At 37.5% G+C, this 15,763-nt stretch overlaps 1 protein-coding gene across 5 annotated transcripts in view; it reads left to right on the top strand.

Annotated features, from left to right (window-relative positions):
• Positions 1–15,727, top strand: part of LOC134355533 (suppressor of cytokine signaling 2-like) — a 28,118-nt gene extending 12,391 nt beyond the window's left edge. For all 5 annotated transcript variants that reach the window (XM_063065540.1, XM_063065543.1, XM_063065541.1 and 2 more), the window contains exon 3: positions 5,541–15,727. In XM_063065540.1, coding sequence (XP_062921610.1) covers positions 5,541–6,013 — 473 coding nt within the window. In that variant the 3' untranslated portion in view covers positions 6,014–15,727. The remainder of the gene's footprint in view (positions 1–5,540) is intronic.
• Positions 15,728–15,763: the final 36 nt, after the last annotated feature.

Genomic DNA, 15,763 nt, shown 5'->3' with positions numbered 1-15,763 from the left:
TATTAAGCTGTTGGGATTTAAGACATAGGTTCATGAGGAAACTCCACAAGCTTTGTTCTAAAGGGTCCTGACTGAAGGGCTTCAACCATTGCCTGTTCCTAATAATCTTGACTCCTCTATAGTTCAGGACTTGAACAGGTTTAATATTTCTAGCTCTACAGCATTCTGTGGTGGAAATTTCCAAATATACGTTTGTATTTATATACCTGCCCGAGAGAAACTACAGTGTAAATACTTCTTATCACCATTTTAAATGGATGACATGTTTATCTCAAACTGTCCCAGGACTAGCTTCTCCCGTGAAGGAAAACGTGTCCGTGCAATCTCCTTTTAAACCATCACACTGTTCTGAACTCCAATAGGTGTAATCCCAGTCTGTTCAACCCGGAAGCCATTTCCTGCATCCCAGGATCAGACTAATGGACTTTCTCCGCTCTACTCCCAATGAAAGTATACCACTTCTGAAATGAGCAGTACAAAACAGTAAGCAGATTTGAGATATAATCCCATGAAATGAAATTGTATTAACGTTTTTCTCCTCCATAACATTTGCAGTCACACCTGCATGCTAGGTTCCTGTGTTTCATATACAAGGCCACCCAGATCTCTGAGCACCAGCATTCAGTAGACTCCCTCTATTTAAATAATACTCTATTTTTCTGTTTTCCTGCCACGATGGATAACCTTGCTTTTGTCAAATGTTTGCACAATCGCTCAAATTTTATGTCCATCTAACAACTTGTTTAGCAACATTCTTTGTATTTTCAGTAAATTTGACTTAATACATTAACTCCTAGTTGTCATCAACAGAGATTGTATGTATTTGAAGTCTCAACACTGATCACTATTATACAACTACTGGTTCCAGCTTGAAATATACATTCCACGTGTCTTTTTTTTGGGTTAATTAGCCTATCCTCTATACGCACTAATATCATAACCCAGGGGTTCCCAACCTTTTTTGCACCGGACCGGACCGGTTTAATATTGACAATATTCTTGCAGACCGGCTGATGGGGAGTGGGTGTGATGTTAATCACGACCAGAATATAGGTGATAAGTCAACTACCAGTCACTTATCAGTGGCTAATACACTAAATTTTGTTTCTAAAAGGATTTATCTAACGAATTTAATATTAAATATACAGTGCATATTTTCCTCGCATGAATATAGTGATAAATCCATTATAAGGGGTTTCTTTATGTCCAGTCTATTCCGCAATTTAGTTTTCGTTGCATTCATCGCAGAAAAATCTGCTTCGCAGAGATGTGATGTTGTAAATGGAAGCAACGTTTTCAGTGCTTTCGTGGCTATCTCAGGATATTCAGCCTTGACTTTGATCCAGAATGCCAGCAGAGGTGTTATGTCAAACATACTTTTCAGCCCCCATCATTTGAAAGCTCGAGGAGTTGATCTTCTTCTCCCGCTGATCTGGATGATTCACCAGGGACATTCACAAATGGGTCACGGACCCATTCCTTTGCACGTCTTGGGTCATTTACGGTTGGAAAGTAACGCTCAAATTCTGTCGACAGCGAAGATAGGTGATCACGCACCAACTGTGAGAAGGACGATGCAGCCTCAGACTCTCCCAAAATCCCAGCTAATGTTGGGAACATGTCAAATATGCCCCTGTCCACTCGCTGTCCCCACAGTTCCAGTTTGGCTGTGAAAGCAGACAGTTTATCTGCCAACTTGAAGACAGTTGTCATTCAGCCCTGAAGTGGCAAATTGAGTTCATTGAGCAGGTTGAAGATGTCACACAGATAAGCGAGTTTTGCTATCCACTCCTCGCCACTGAAGTGTGCTGCCAGTGGTGACTTTTTTCTTGGAAGACTCATTAGCTGCTCTCTTATCTTAAAAACCCTGGCCAGGGCTCTCTCCCTTGATAGCCACCTGACTTCAGTGTGTAAGAGAAGGCATTTGTGCTCTGCATCCAGTTCCTCGCAGAGCTGCTCAAACAGACGTGAGTTCAGGGATTTTGCTTTGATATGACTGGTAACTTCAACAACATCACTCAATACGCTGTTAAGATCAGGTGACATTTTTCGGCTAGCCAGCATTTCCCTGTGTGTGACACAGTGTGTAGACTGGCATTCAGGAGCAACCCCTTTGACTCGGGTAGTGAAACCAGACTCGTTAAGCCGTTCCAACAGCTGTGCCTCGCTGTCCTCCGCTATGTCATTGATTCTCCTTGAAACTGTGGTAGCTGAAAGAGAAACCTGTGCCATCTTGTTAGCTGCAGCTTCTCTCAACAGTTCACGGCACATGTCCTTGGCAGCAGGCAGAATCAATTCTTCACCAACAGTGAAAGGCTTCTTAGCCTTAGCAATACGGCTAGCCACTAAGTACGACGCTCTCAGAGCAGCAGCATTTGTGGAAGTGGTGGCTCATAGCACTGGCTTCTGTCCCACTTGCTCATGTTTTTTCTGCTCAGAAAACTCAACGGGTTTGTCTTTAAGTGCAGGATGCTTGGACTCAAGGTGCAGAAGCAGGTCTGAGGGCTTCATTGCCTCATTAGACAGCTTGTCTCCACATATCACACACAGGGGGCTTGGAGCATGTGAGTCACCGGTCACAATAAAGCCATATTTTATGTACGACTCGTCGTATTTTCTGTTGAAGGAAGCTTTCTTTTTTGCAGTCTCGGCTTCAGCTGTCTCTGCGTTATCAGCATCGTTAGATCTTTTATGTCCCCTACCACCTCATCCAAAGAAACTCTCAAACGACGTTTGTTTTTTACTCATTGAGCAGTTGTAGGTTAATGACTAACTGGTGACCTCACGTGCGTAATGACCTAGTGTGCGTGATAACCTCATGTGCATTCAAGTTCAACAGTGGGTGTGACAGGGAATGAGGAAAGGTGCAGCTAACTCATATCGTTTCATATTGCCAAATCATATCGTTTCCTCGCAGCCCGGTAGCACATGCTTTGCGGCCTGCTACCGGTCTGCAGCCCGGTGGTTGGGGACCGCTGTCATATCCATAGTGCTGAAGACTTGTACCTTGTGCCCTGTATTTTATCACAAGGCTTCCCGAAATTCAAATGCACTATGTCTAATGGTTTCCCTTGATCCACTCTTATCATTAGATTTTTTGAAAACTGATAAACATGTCAAACTTTACTTCCCTCCTTTAACACTATGTTGACACTGCTTGATGGCATAATGATTTTCCAAGTGTCCTGCTACACTTAATAATGGATTTTGGCTTTTAGATATTAGCTAACTTGACTGCAGTTTCCTGCTTCATCTTCAATGTTTGCAAATTTGCTTTGTTCAGTCTGCATGAGGATGATTTGCTCGCAGTTATCACAGTACTTTTCTTGCATGTGTCTATTGTTTCTTGATTTAAACATTGTCCTACAGTGTTGCTGATATTAAGGGGCTTATAAACTGCTAGAGCAACTCTTTTCCCTTGCACTTCTATGTCTAGCCAGACTTGAGTTTCTGAGATATTTTCACTGCTGTACTGATTTCATCCCTTATTAACAGAGCTACACTACTTCCTCTTCCTTTCTACCCATCTTAAATCCGAAGCAACCTGCTTTGGTCATGTTGCATTTGCAGTGCCTTCAGAAAGTATTCAGCTCCCACAACTACTTTCACATTTTACTGTCTCATTTTCTAAATTTAAAATATAATGAAGTAGTATTTTATTGAACTAGTGTGTATATCTATATATTTTTCATTTAAGTCATCAATATTTTGCATCAATGCTGCAGGCATTCAGACAAAGGCTTTAAAAATTTGTCATTGCACCCCATGTTCCCAGTGTTTGCTCCATATGCAGGTTCACTCTGACATTTGTGTGTTCAAGTTCTGTCCTGTCACACTCCCTAGCAATACAAACTAGCCCTTTTATTTCATCTTTCTAAATCAACTCTCACCTGTATCCTTCTCCTCTGACATCTAAGGTATCTAAAAAATATCTGTGAAGAATAAAAAAGTTTTAATAGGAGGCAAGCTCTGTTTGTGTTAAAGATTTACATCAGTGATTGAAGGGTTCTCCAGCGTGTCTGTCCTGAGCATTGCTCTCTGGTGAGACTTGAATCAGACTAATAGAAACAATTATGTAATTGTAAGTGGAGAAAGATTCTTAATTGGAAATAATTAATTTCATTATAGTCAATTTAGTTCTCCGGCAGGTTTCCTACATGTGGTTGTTCTTGGATGAGCAGTACAAACCATGCAAATTGGCTTGTGAAAATTTGCATTGCGACTCTATTTGTGCTTTGCACTTGAAATAAAAACAGCTCTGCGATGTGGAAGGTAGGACATTTCAGGTGGATGTGAACAGGTGAGCATGAGGTAGATAACACTTAATGCGGAAGTAACAAGAGGTGATCAGAGGATCTAATCATTCAGGTTTATTATCACTGACGCGTTAGGAAATTTGTGGCTGCAGTACAGTGCAATACATAAATATGCTATAAACTATAATAAGAAATAAAAAATTAAATACGTAGTGCAAAAATATTGAGGTAGAGTTCATGGGTTGATTGTCTATTCAGAAATCCGACGGCAGAGGGGCAGAAGCTGTTCGTAAAACATTGTGTGTTTTCATGTTCCTATGCCTCCTCTCTGATGGTAGTAATAAGAAGAGAGCATGTCCTGGGTAGAGGGGTCTTTGATGATGGACGCTGCCTTTTTGAGGCATGGACTTTCAAAGATGTCCTCAATGCTGGGGAGGCTGGCACCCATGATGGGGCTGGCTGTGTTTACTCTCTGCAGCTTTTTCCAGTCCTGTGCAGCGGCCCCTCCTAAACCAGACCGTAATGCAACCAGTTAGAGTGCTCTCCATGGTAGTTTGCTAGAATCTTTGGTGACATTTTGAATCTGTTCAAACTGCGAAAGAAATATTACTGCTTTTGTACCCTCTTCATAATTGCTTTGATATGTTGGGCCCAGGATGGGTCTTCAGAGATGTTGAAACCCAGGAACTTGAAACTACTCGCCTTTTCTACTGCTGATCGAAGAATGTAATAACACTGTTGAGTAAGAAGTTTTCAGTTTAGCTGAGAAGCAATCAATCACCTTGAGTACAATTTACAAACAGTCAATATATTATTGGAAAACCCTGGAAGAACCAAGTATGATCTGGTTAGGGGATTAGGAACAGAATGTCATTATGGATAGCTTTTGTAGTTCCATGCTGCAGAACGCTATGACATAGAGATACTATTCCCCATAATATGTGCATATCTGTAAGAGGGTTATGATATCAGTGGAGAAAGTAAAGAATGGTTTGACATAGAATGAAGCCAGCATTGAAGAGCAAAAGCTGCAGGAATCGATCAGAGCTGAATTTTCTCTTAGGAGTAAGTGCAGCTCGGGTAAATGGAAATGATTGGATTCCGGAGAATCCTTGCTACGATTATTTCTGTAATCATTTCTTTTAGTGTTTGTGAAGGTTTTGATGAGGAGAAAGTGATAAATGAACTATTGAATCCTATTTGGCTTATTTCCCAGCTTCTGATGAAATATTACAAAATGAAAGCTTTGTCTTACTTTTATCCCTTGGTTCTTTCTCCATCCAGGCTGGTATTGGGGAGCGCTCACATCAATTGAAGCACGGCAGATTCTGAATCAAACCACCGAAGGCACATTTCTAGTCCGGGACAGCTCCAACCCAGAATATCTCCTAACGCTGTCTGTCAAAACAAGCTCAGGACCTGCACACCTTCGCATCGAGTACAATGAGGGCAAGTTTGGCTTTGATTCGGTAGTTTTGGCGAAACCAAAGCTCAAGAATTTTGAAGATGTAGTTGATCTCATCCAGCATTATGTCTCGCTGTCTAAAAGTGCTCACACTGCACACGACCCGTCAATTGCACCAGTGACTAAAGACACAGTCATTCATCTGAAACTGACCAAACCTCTTTATGTTGCAACTCCCTCATTGCAACATCTTTGTAGGATTATAATCAATAAAAGTACTAAGACAATCCAAGAACTTCCTTTGCCCACTAGATTAAAGGAATATTTATTAGAATATCCTTTCCACTTATAAACAAGTGGTAACCATTCCAAGGATGTGAATGAGTACACAACTCAAATAAATGGCTGAAGGCCTCATTATGGGAACATATTCAACTGTTTTATGTTAAGTACTGAAGCAGAATGCAACACCCTGTGGATGATGAGTTTAAACTAACCAACACTTTTTTATTTGGAACAAATTAATCAAAACCACTTCTACAGTTTCTTATTTAATGCTAATTTGTTCTTCAAAGGTTTTGGCACCCATTTGCTTTTTCATTCTGTATTTCTGTTGACAGTTATACATTGCAAGTACCTTGAACTCCTGGGATGCATTATATAAGGAATAGATTGGTTCAGAGAGGATAAGGATAGATAAAGCAATATAGTGCCAGGAAGTACTATAGTGTGATGGCGTTGAACGGAGGGTGCGCCTTCATTTTTAGTTCAACTGTTTTTCTGGGAACTGCACGACGTGATGTTGAGATTTTGGAATTCCTGGTGCTCCCTGTGATGAGATGGATAAACCCCAACATGGGTAAACTCTGTACATTCACCTTGATACAAGTTGCCTGTGTTTATTTTTAAGTAGTAAAGCAAACTGGTCTCTTCCTGTGAAAGACAGTTAATGATCTGCTCTTGGGACGCTGGTGGAAGTTGCTGGAAGAAATAAGCATTGTTCTGTTTTGCTTCCTCTTGAGAATTTAGGTAACCTGTACCAGGAGCATACCTGACACAAACACGAGCTTTAGGAAAGGGATTACATAGTAAGCCAATCAGCAGAAATGTCGAGGAAAGGCCACGTAATGTCATTTAATATCAAAAACAAGATAGTTTATCTGTTTTTAATATGTTTAACTATTGATGACAATCTTTAAACAATGAACCAAAAGAATTGAATACAAAAGATACTTGTTTTTAAATTTGTCCAGGAAGCAAAAATAAAATGTGCAGTCCGGATAATCCTTAAAAATATTGCATTACCTTGTGCAACTGGAGTGATACCCTTGTTGCACTGTTTCTGTCTACGACAAAAGCAGCTGATTAATTGACTTGCTGATGCCTAAGAATCCTTGGAACAAGAAAAGGCCCCGAACCTGTAAAACTTGTTTTGTCTTTTGAATGTGTGCTATTGATAGTCGCAGTATGCCATGACCCACTTTAGGATCTGTTGTCCCATCTGTCACTGACTTGGTCAAAGCGTAATCTTCCATAAGTACTCAACACCTACCTCAGATGGGATTTGCAGTAGGATATGTACCATCAGTGCTAGGCATCACCTTACGCAAAATACTGAATCAGTGCAAGAGATTCCCTTCTGAGAGCAAAATGTCGGAAATTTGTCTTGCATGTACACAGTGTAACAAGAGGATTAAACTGAATCAGGCCCATTGTTGTTGAGGTTCCCTCATGCCTACACAGAGCTAGGCTGGAAGCAGAGGACAAACTTCAAGCATCCTTGCCCATTAATCCAACAGTGAAGTCTCAGTAATGACTGCCCCCAAAAAGTGCCACTAGTTTTTCAGTTGGCAATGTAAAAGCCATTCATAAAATTCATAAGTCAGTTGAAGTTTTTTAATACCTCAGTTCAAATGTATTTAAAAATTACTAACATTAAAGCAATATTATAAAATGGACTTAATGAAAACACAGTCACTCGAAAAACTAACTAAAAATTAAACTCCCTAAAGCAAAATATGTTTAATCTTCCTTCTTTTTTCACTCCTGAGCAACAGGCATGGAGTGCCAAAGAAAATCAATTGGGTTTTGGATCTGCCCAACGATTTCTTTATGTGCAGTCTCTCAATAGAAGGTATTGTCAGATGCGGTGCTGTTTTTTTAGTAAATCTCGAAATTCCCAGCCTTTCAAACGACTGAGTATTATTGGATCCATTAAGAACTGCTGACAAAACTCGGCAAGCTGTTGCCCAATATGACATCCATCCCCTTATTATGTTATTTATCCCATTTATGTGCCAGGGATATTCTACTTACAGAACAGGGATTTTGGTTTGTCTTGGTTCTACCATTGCAAGTTTTTTTTAAATTAATTTTTTATGTGTTTCTATAATAGAGCTACAGAAAAAAAACCATCAACAAAATGGAGATTTATACAGTGCAAAACAAACAAGTCCAATATATAAAATAATATCATGTAAGATTAGTATCCACCCCAACCTCCCACTGAAAAAAAAACCAGGCCAACCATTTCTGTGTATTAAAGAAAAAAAATTAATCGGAGCATTCAACCCCACAGAGCTGTAAATATATATAAGAAAAAAGAAAGTATAATGCCGACTACTGAAACTATAATGTAATTCACAACAAAAAAACATAAAACTTACAGGAAAAAAAAGCTGAAAGTAAGGGATTGTAGCATACAAAAAAAAAGGATAAACTTAACCTAAAGAGGAGTTATGAAAATATTCAAGAAAAGGTCCCCACACCTTCTGAAACTTCGTCTGAATTACAAGGTTGAAGGCTTCATAAGTGCAAATTCTAACCCAATAAATTGAATGGTAGTGAAAAGGCAGTATGGGCAGGATTGGACAATTCCTTTGTCACTTGGGTCTGCTGACCATGTTCCTGTTTGTTACTGAAAATGAAATTAAACATATAACTTGCATAAAGCTAAAATCCACTCCCTGAATTACCGTACAAACAAAGCTATACTGATTCAATTACAAATTGTAGACTGGGTAAATTTGCATTGGTTGCTTTGAGTCCTGACCAATGTTTCCTGCAACTCTTCCTGCCTCCACCCACACAATTCAATTGGTTGCAAAGTTCTTGAGGCAATAGTTGCTCTAAAAATAAGGGCGTGTTTTACTGTATATTTTGGCACTGAATTGTCCAGATTTTGCTGTTTGGACCATGTACGCTCATCCCTTAACCACCAAATACCTGGCACTTAGCCTTGGATGTGCCTGGAAAAAATTTGTTTTGAGACCTTCGTACACTTAGTTGGCATGTCACTGCATGCTACCAGTAACCTGGTCATGTGGCTGAGCTAGAACAAGTCCCACCAAACCTCTGGAGAAACTGTTTAGCAGACTGCAAGGCCACACACCAGTTTTGCTCGCTGTCAAGGCTGTCAAGCTTTTTAAATGATCCGAATTTAAAACATTACAGAAAGTTGCATAATTTAATTAAATAACAATTTACTTTAGCTTTATTCTTTCTTTTGCTTATGGCCCATATAATCTCTGTGGAGTTGTATATTCTGTGCTCGATCAGGATTTATGAGCAGATTTCCCCATCTAAAATCCTGGACAATTTCAACAAATTGGTGCCCCATTTCAGGACTCTGACAAAAACAAAGTGATAGACTCCCTGGCAGGAAATGTTGACAAAACCCAGCAAAAAAAAATGTGTTCATGAAGAACAATAATTGATGGGGTGGAAATGACAATGTGATAACACATTTCCTGCAATTAACTCTCAATTGTTACAAATTGGAAGATCTCCACTTAGATTTACCCCACTCTTTGGCCATTTCTAAAATTAATTTGCATCTAAAGCAGCCTCTGATCAGATATTAAACTGCATGATGGGAAATTTAACAAATATGCTTCGTTCTCGGTTTTTAAGGATTAATGATGTGTGATTCCAATACCTGCTTAAATATTTTTACAACAAATTCAAAGAAAATGTCACCAGATACCAAATCTTTTTCACCTCCAGCTCCCCAGCTATTTGCTTTTCGAACCAAGTGTTTTTCCCTTTCCATCATTACACGCATTCAAGTTTAGTCTGCATGGCTGGAATTGGTATACTAATTACTTAGCGTTGCATAGGTAACCTATTAATTTTATCATGTGTTGGACGTATTTATCATGGACCATAAACCTATTTTTTCATATTTATTTCAAGTTTTCCAAAAAATGAAGAATTGTCTTTAAGGGCCAAAATTTGGAGAAAAATGTTCCACGTTTATCTTGGGATTTTGGGATTTAACATATTTAAGGACCATCACTCTCAGTCATTTAAAAAAAAAGATGGCCTAATGGATCCTTTTTTTTAATGACTGAGAGTGCTGATCCTTAACTATTTTTCTTATAAATAAAGAGGAGCAAGGCATCGTCATTTTTGCAGTTGTGGGTAGAGAACAATAAAACTCTTTGTTACTTCACATGGTGATGATCAAACTAGCTGAGCCAAAGCTTCCTTTCAAATCCGCCTTCAGCTGTGGTGTTAAAACCAGCCATTGCTGTATAGATTAAATACATTTAATACCTACATGTGCTTTGAATTTGGATTTTTACCTTTCCTCCAGTAAATATTTTAACATGGTCACCAAAAGTTGAAAAGCTTAAAGTATTTTTTAAAGAGGGACGACACAAGTTATTGGAATGGCAGATCAGCAATAGTAATAGGTGGATTTATTTTGTACCTTCCTAGTTTTCTTCACAAAGTATCTCTGTTGATAGGATAGTTATAAAGGTGCATTCTGATTTAACAGGCTGCCTTCTTTTAGTTGTACAGCAGATTCTGGTTCATTAGCACACCTCAGGATCTGTACATTCTGGCCCAATTAAGTGGCTGTCCTAATTAGCTGATATTTCATAGAAATTGTTAAAAAGTTATTTAAAAACAGACAAACTACTGTTTAACTGAGTAGCAAATTATGTATTTAAATGAAATAGAGCAAATTAGAACACTACCAATAATACTACAGTGCTATAAAACTTCACTAGTTCCCAATAGTTATCGATGGAGGAGATTATTCAGTAAGCACTTTATTTTGATTGACTGTAAATGAAGAAAATCAGTGCAGAACTTAGTGAAGATATAGGACTGCTTCATACAATGCGATCAATGATTGCACCCTCCAAATCTTCATTTTCATTGTAACATTCGAGATGTTTGTCAATACCCTCAAATTCTTTGTAGTTCCTAACTTGTTGAAGTCATGAAATAATTTCATTTTTACTCCCGGCTATTTCTGACATTTCCAAGCCTGGATGCTTGAAACTGCTGTGAGCAGAGCAGTTCTGAATTGTCTTACTGCTTATTTTTCCTATTTATCAGTGACAAACATCACTGCATTTTTAACACAAACACATGCAGCTTATGCTATTTAATAACTGCTCGTTCAAAGCATGACATAGAATCTATTGGCCATACAAATGCACACATCTGCCACTAGTTAGAAACCATTTGCCGGCAGTCTCCTGCCACAATTAAGCAACATAGTGTCCCAAATAATGAAGGGAATCCTGGCTATTTTCTCTTAGTTTTTGCTCTTTAAGAGTTGTCCCAAGTAAGTGGTTACCCAATTAACTGGAATGCCACTGTATTTGTTGTCACTCTGCATATCTTAATTCTGCATTTCCACCCATAATGGATTGGACTTCTGAAAGTAGATCCCAGGAGAGCATAAAGTGGGTATGGTCTTTACTTAATGGAATTAAAATGTGTGGCTAATTACACTAAGGACAGTGAATATTTGGTATAGCAAAAGATCCCACCCAAATTAGCTCATTGTACATGTCGGAAATTGTGCTGCGATATCAATCATATAATTTTTTTGGAACAATGAGTGAACCTGATATTTCCAATAAATAGAAAAATCAGAAAATTGTGATGAGAGCAGGATTGACAACATACTAAAATGTAGAAATAAATAACAATTTAAAATAATTGAATTAAATGATCTGTTACATAAAACTGTTCGTTAAATACTTTAATTGAAAGTTGAATAATTATCATGTTTTATTTTGGAAAGTGACATCATTGGACACAATTGATTTTTTTTTTCTTTCTAAACTATCCATGCATCTTAATCTTGGAGAGTGACTTCTGCAAAAACCCCAACATCATCAGGTCGCTGAGAAATCTGCGTTGAAACTAAAATAATTTAGCTTTGATTAAATGTTCTAAAATTAAGCAGTCCTTTTCAAAACCTAGAGCATCTAATACAAAAGTTTCTTAGTTAACTGATTTGTGTTAATATCCACATAATATCAAAATGAAGGTGGAAGATCAGAGGTTAATGTTCATCAGGAATTACCTGTTTAAAATAAGGAAGATGTAAAGCCATAAGGAGTCAAATCATGTGGGGGCTCAGGGTACTCCCATGTCTTGTGCGATTTTTAGTTATAAGGTTACATTGTGCCTATATACAGTTTGTGTGACCCATTGCATGAGTAGAAAAACTCAGAGGTTATTATTTGAGCAGATGGTGTGATTGGGATGGTAAGGGTGGGATGAGGAAATAAACTGTAGTGCTTTACATGAGGAAATCCATAATATGCATATACTGCATATGCCCCTCCTGAATATTTGTTTCAAGAAACCTTATTAAATATTCAGTTATCATACTTGTTGGCTAAACTACAAAATACTAGTGTAAACCAATTGAGACTGTCAAGAAAGAAGTCGGTTAGCTGGTATTGCTTATGTACATGCACATACACATCCGCACCATCCCTAACCCTTGAGTTTAACTTCCTGATTAAAATAGGACAGACACCCGATAGAGGAATCAAGGCAGTGTCCTTTGTACTGTTAAAATGGCAGCCAGCTTTTCATTTAACTTGAAAGATAAGGAGGGTTATTTGAGATTTATTCTATATAATTATGAATAAGTTGTATTGGTTCTGTGAAAGAAAATGTTATAACTTTATTTTAACACCCTCCATCTGTGTCTAAATGTTATGGACATTTGGGCAGCAATTCTGCTCAATTACCAGTGGCCAAATCCAAATTCACCAAAGTATCGTCTCTGTCTCAGTACTTGGAAATAATCCATCACTCCACACTAATGATAGAGGTGCAAATTTGCGAAAACATGTATCTTCACACTTTGCTACTGTTTGGATGTTTTAATTGTACCACATAATTGTACCCCAAAATGGGAAGTATTCATATGTATTAAAAAGAAGCAAGTCCAGGTTTGATTGGTTATGTAGAAAAATAGCCAGTTATTATTATCCTCTACAGTGGTGAAAGAATATAAAACGTATAGGAAAATAGGTGCAGTATGGGTCTTGTCGCCCTTTGAGATTGCTCACTATGTATTCAATAGCATATTGACTAATCTTAGCTTGGAGATTTCCAGCCTATTTCCCAGAACCCTCGAATGCATCAGAGACCAAACGACTGTCTGGCTTGGTTTTAAGTACGTCCAGTGATTCAGCCTCCTCAGTTCTCGAGTAGAGAATTCCAAAGATTCATGATCCTCCAAGGGAAGAAATTCCTTTTCATCTCTATCATAACTGAGCAATGCTGCATCTAATCTAGTCAAACTTCATAAGGGGAAAGTTATGAGGAATAATCTGTTTAGTAACCTAATTTTTAAAATTATTATTATGTATTGTATCTGTGGTTAGATGGGTGAGAAAGAGGTTGGTGGCGAGAGGTTGTGAAGTTCTGTTTGTATGTGACCTTTTCGTTCTAGGGTGGTAGAGGTTCAGTCTGCTAAAGGTGTCTGTAGAATTTGTGAAGTTTCAAATGAGTGATATAACTTGTATACTGTAAGTTTTGGAATTAGTATTTAATTTCTGTCAGAGAAATCTCCTGTGCTTCTCATGTTTTATGTTTGAATTCACCTGTGATGCAGGAATTTTACAGCCTTTGATGCCGTGCATCTGTCAATTACACACTGTGTGAGCTGCAAGTCAGTGAGGACATTACACAAGAAACTGCTTTTTTTATATTCTTAAAAAGTTTTTTTTAAAAAAAGCAGCATATATTTCTGTAATGAAATCAACAGAGACAAAAATAATAGCTTAGCTGACTTGGCTGAGGTGCTTATAGTTCCTTATTGTGCATTTGTTCAAAATATTCTGGAGCATGTGTAATGATTTAGATTAATGAGTATCACTTTGTATTCCTAAATATTTGTAAAACTGAACTGTTATTAATAATCATCAAATTTAACGCGAGTTAAGCTTTGCAAATAGCTTTGCTACAACTATTCACAGTGCACCTGGCTTCCATTTTACTGACTTCCGGTAATGTGAACTGTGGAATTTTTTGAATGAATCTATCCCATATAAATCTTGTAACTAAATTTTCTCCGGTATAGAAGGTCTTGTTCATGTGAACAGATCTATTTTCTCAGGAGGAGTTTAAGTACTCCAATGTGCTGCTTTATCTCAGTGTGATTTAAGCAGCTGATTTATCATCTGCTGGGAAATAGCCAAGTTATGAAAATGGTGCACACACAAAAGTCTGTCTTTTGTGTTAATATTTAACAACTTATTGGTGCTGAACCATTTTAGTAATTAACATGTCATTCTTTCTTGGTAATAAACTGCCAAATATGCTCAATTCCATTTTCCAGCTGCAAAGCTGTCATTAAATTTATAATGGTGACTATTCAACCATTACTAATTTCTTTTCTCTGACATAATATATCTAAAATGTATTTGGAAAAAGTATTTTGAATGGTAGTTTCCAAAAATCACTATAGAATAATATGCCTTGTTTTGGGAATGGCTGCACCATTAAAGAGGCAGCATGTAAGTATATGTCAAACCATTCTTCTCTATAGGAAGAATTAAATCAGTTTATTACCATGATAAATGATTTGTTAACCAAATAAAGTAATTCAATTATTGTTTTGCAGTTTTTTTAAATAAAACATTGATTTTTAGAAGAAATGATTGCTAACCACGTTTTGAAAGGGTTCCACTTTAAATTCCTGGAGTCTAGTAATTACTACATCAATAGCAATTTTATTCTCCTCCTCCAATTAGTGTTGGTGCATCCATTTCTGAGAAATGAAGGTCTGCATATATGTGCAAATAATTTTTGGATTCTTTTTATTAGCAGTATGTCTGATTATAAAGCACAAGGTAAAATATATAGGATTCTGTTTACAAGATACAGGAATATATGTAGTTCTTTATTTTATATTTTTATATTGTTTCTGAAATAATGATTATATTGATAAATTTGGAATATTTGCTCAATGACTGACAGAGTGGTATCTCTGGCTTTTACTTTACATCGGAATCTCATATACAGCAGAGATTGGGTAAAGTCACAAGATAACTGAGTGGTTGTTAGCTGAGAGGAGTCAGCTGGTCTGGCCAACAGATCTGTGTTGTGATGTTGGGGAAAACTGATCTTCTCATCTCCAGCAGAAAATGTGCTGGAGGAAGAGTATCACCAGTTAATGTATTGTCTCTGTGGAGATACAAGGGAAGTAAAATGTTGGACGTATTCAAGGTCTAGGCTTTTAGCTGGCGCATAATTGTTTGGGATATGAAATGAGAAAAAATAAAATAACTAAAATAATCATATATGGCAGTCTGCACTTTATATAGTCTCCATGGATACTAGATTATCATAAATATACTCTTTACACTGTTTTGCTGAATATTATGACACTTTTTGAAGGTTATCTTTCCTCAGTCCAGTATTAACATTGGAATTTACCATCAGGTAAACACTGGACTGTTCAAACCTTATGCTTTTAGATGAAAGAAAAACCCATAAATATACAGAATATAAAGTGATTGAGACTAGCACAGTTCTTGTGTTACTGTTAATAGATTCTGTATGCAAGTCTGTATATATATATATAAATAAGCTTTGTCAGTTGACCTGAAATTGAACTTTGATAGGCCTGTAGACATTGATATTCTGTATTATATTTAAGTGACAGTACTGTTTGTTACATTCCTGGAACTGCAGGCACTGTAAAATATATTCTCTGGTGTTTACACCACGTCTTTGGAATTTGTGAAACTTGTTTTCATTCACACGCAAATAAAGTACTGCTGAATCTTTTCATTCTGTGTACAAATTATCTGAGTGATTTATAGAA

Source organism: Mobula hypostoma, chromosome 13, assembly GCF_963921235.1.
Source record: "Mobula hypostoma chromosome 13, sMobHyp1.1, whole genome shotgun sequence".
NCBI classification, from domain to species: Eukaryota; Metazoa; Chordata; class Chondrichthyes; order Myliobatiformes; family Myliobatidae; genus Mobula; species Mobula hypostoma.
Note: the sequence above shows the minus strand (reverse complement) of the source record. Positions and strands in the feature narration are given on the sequence as shown.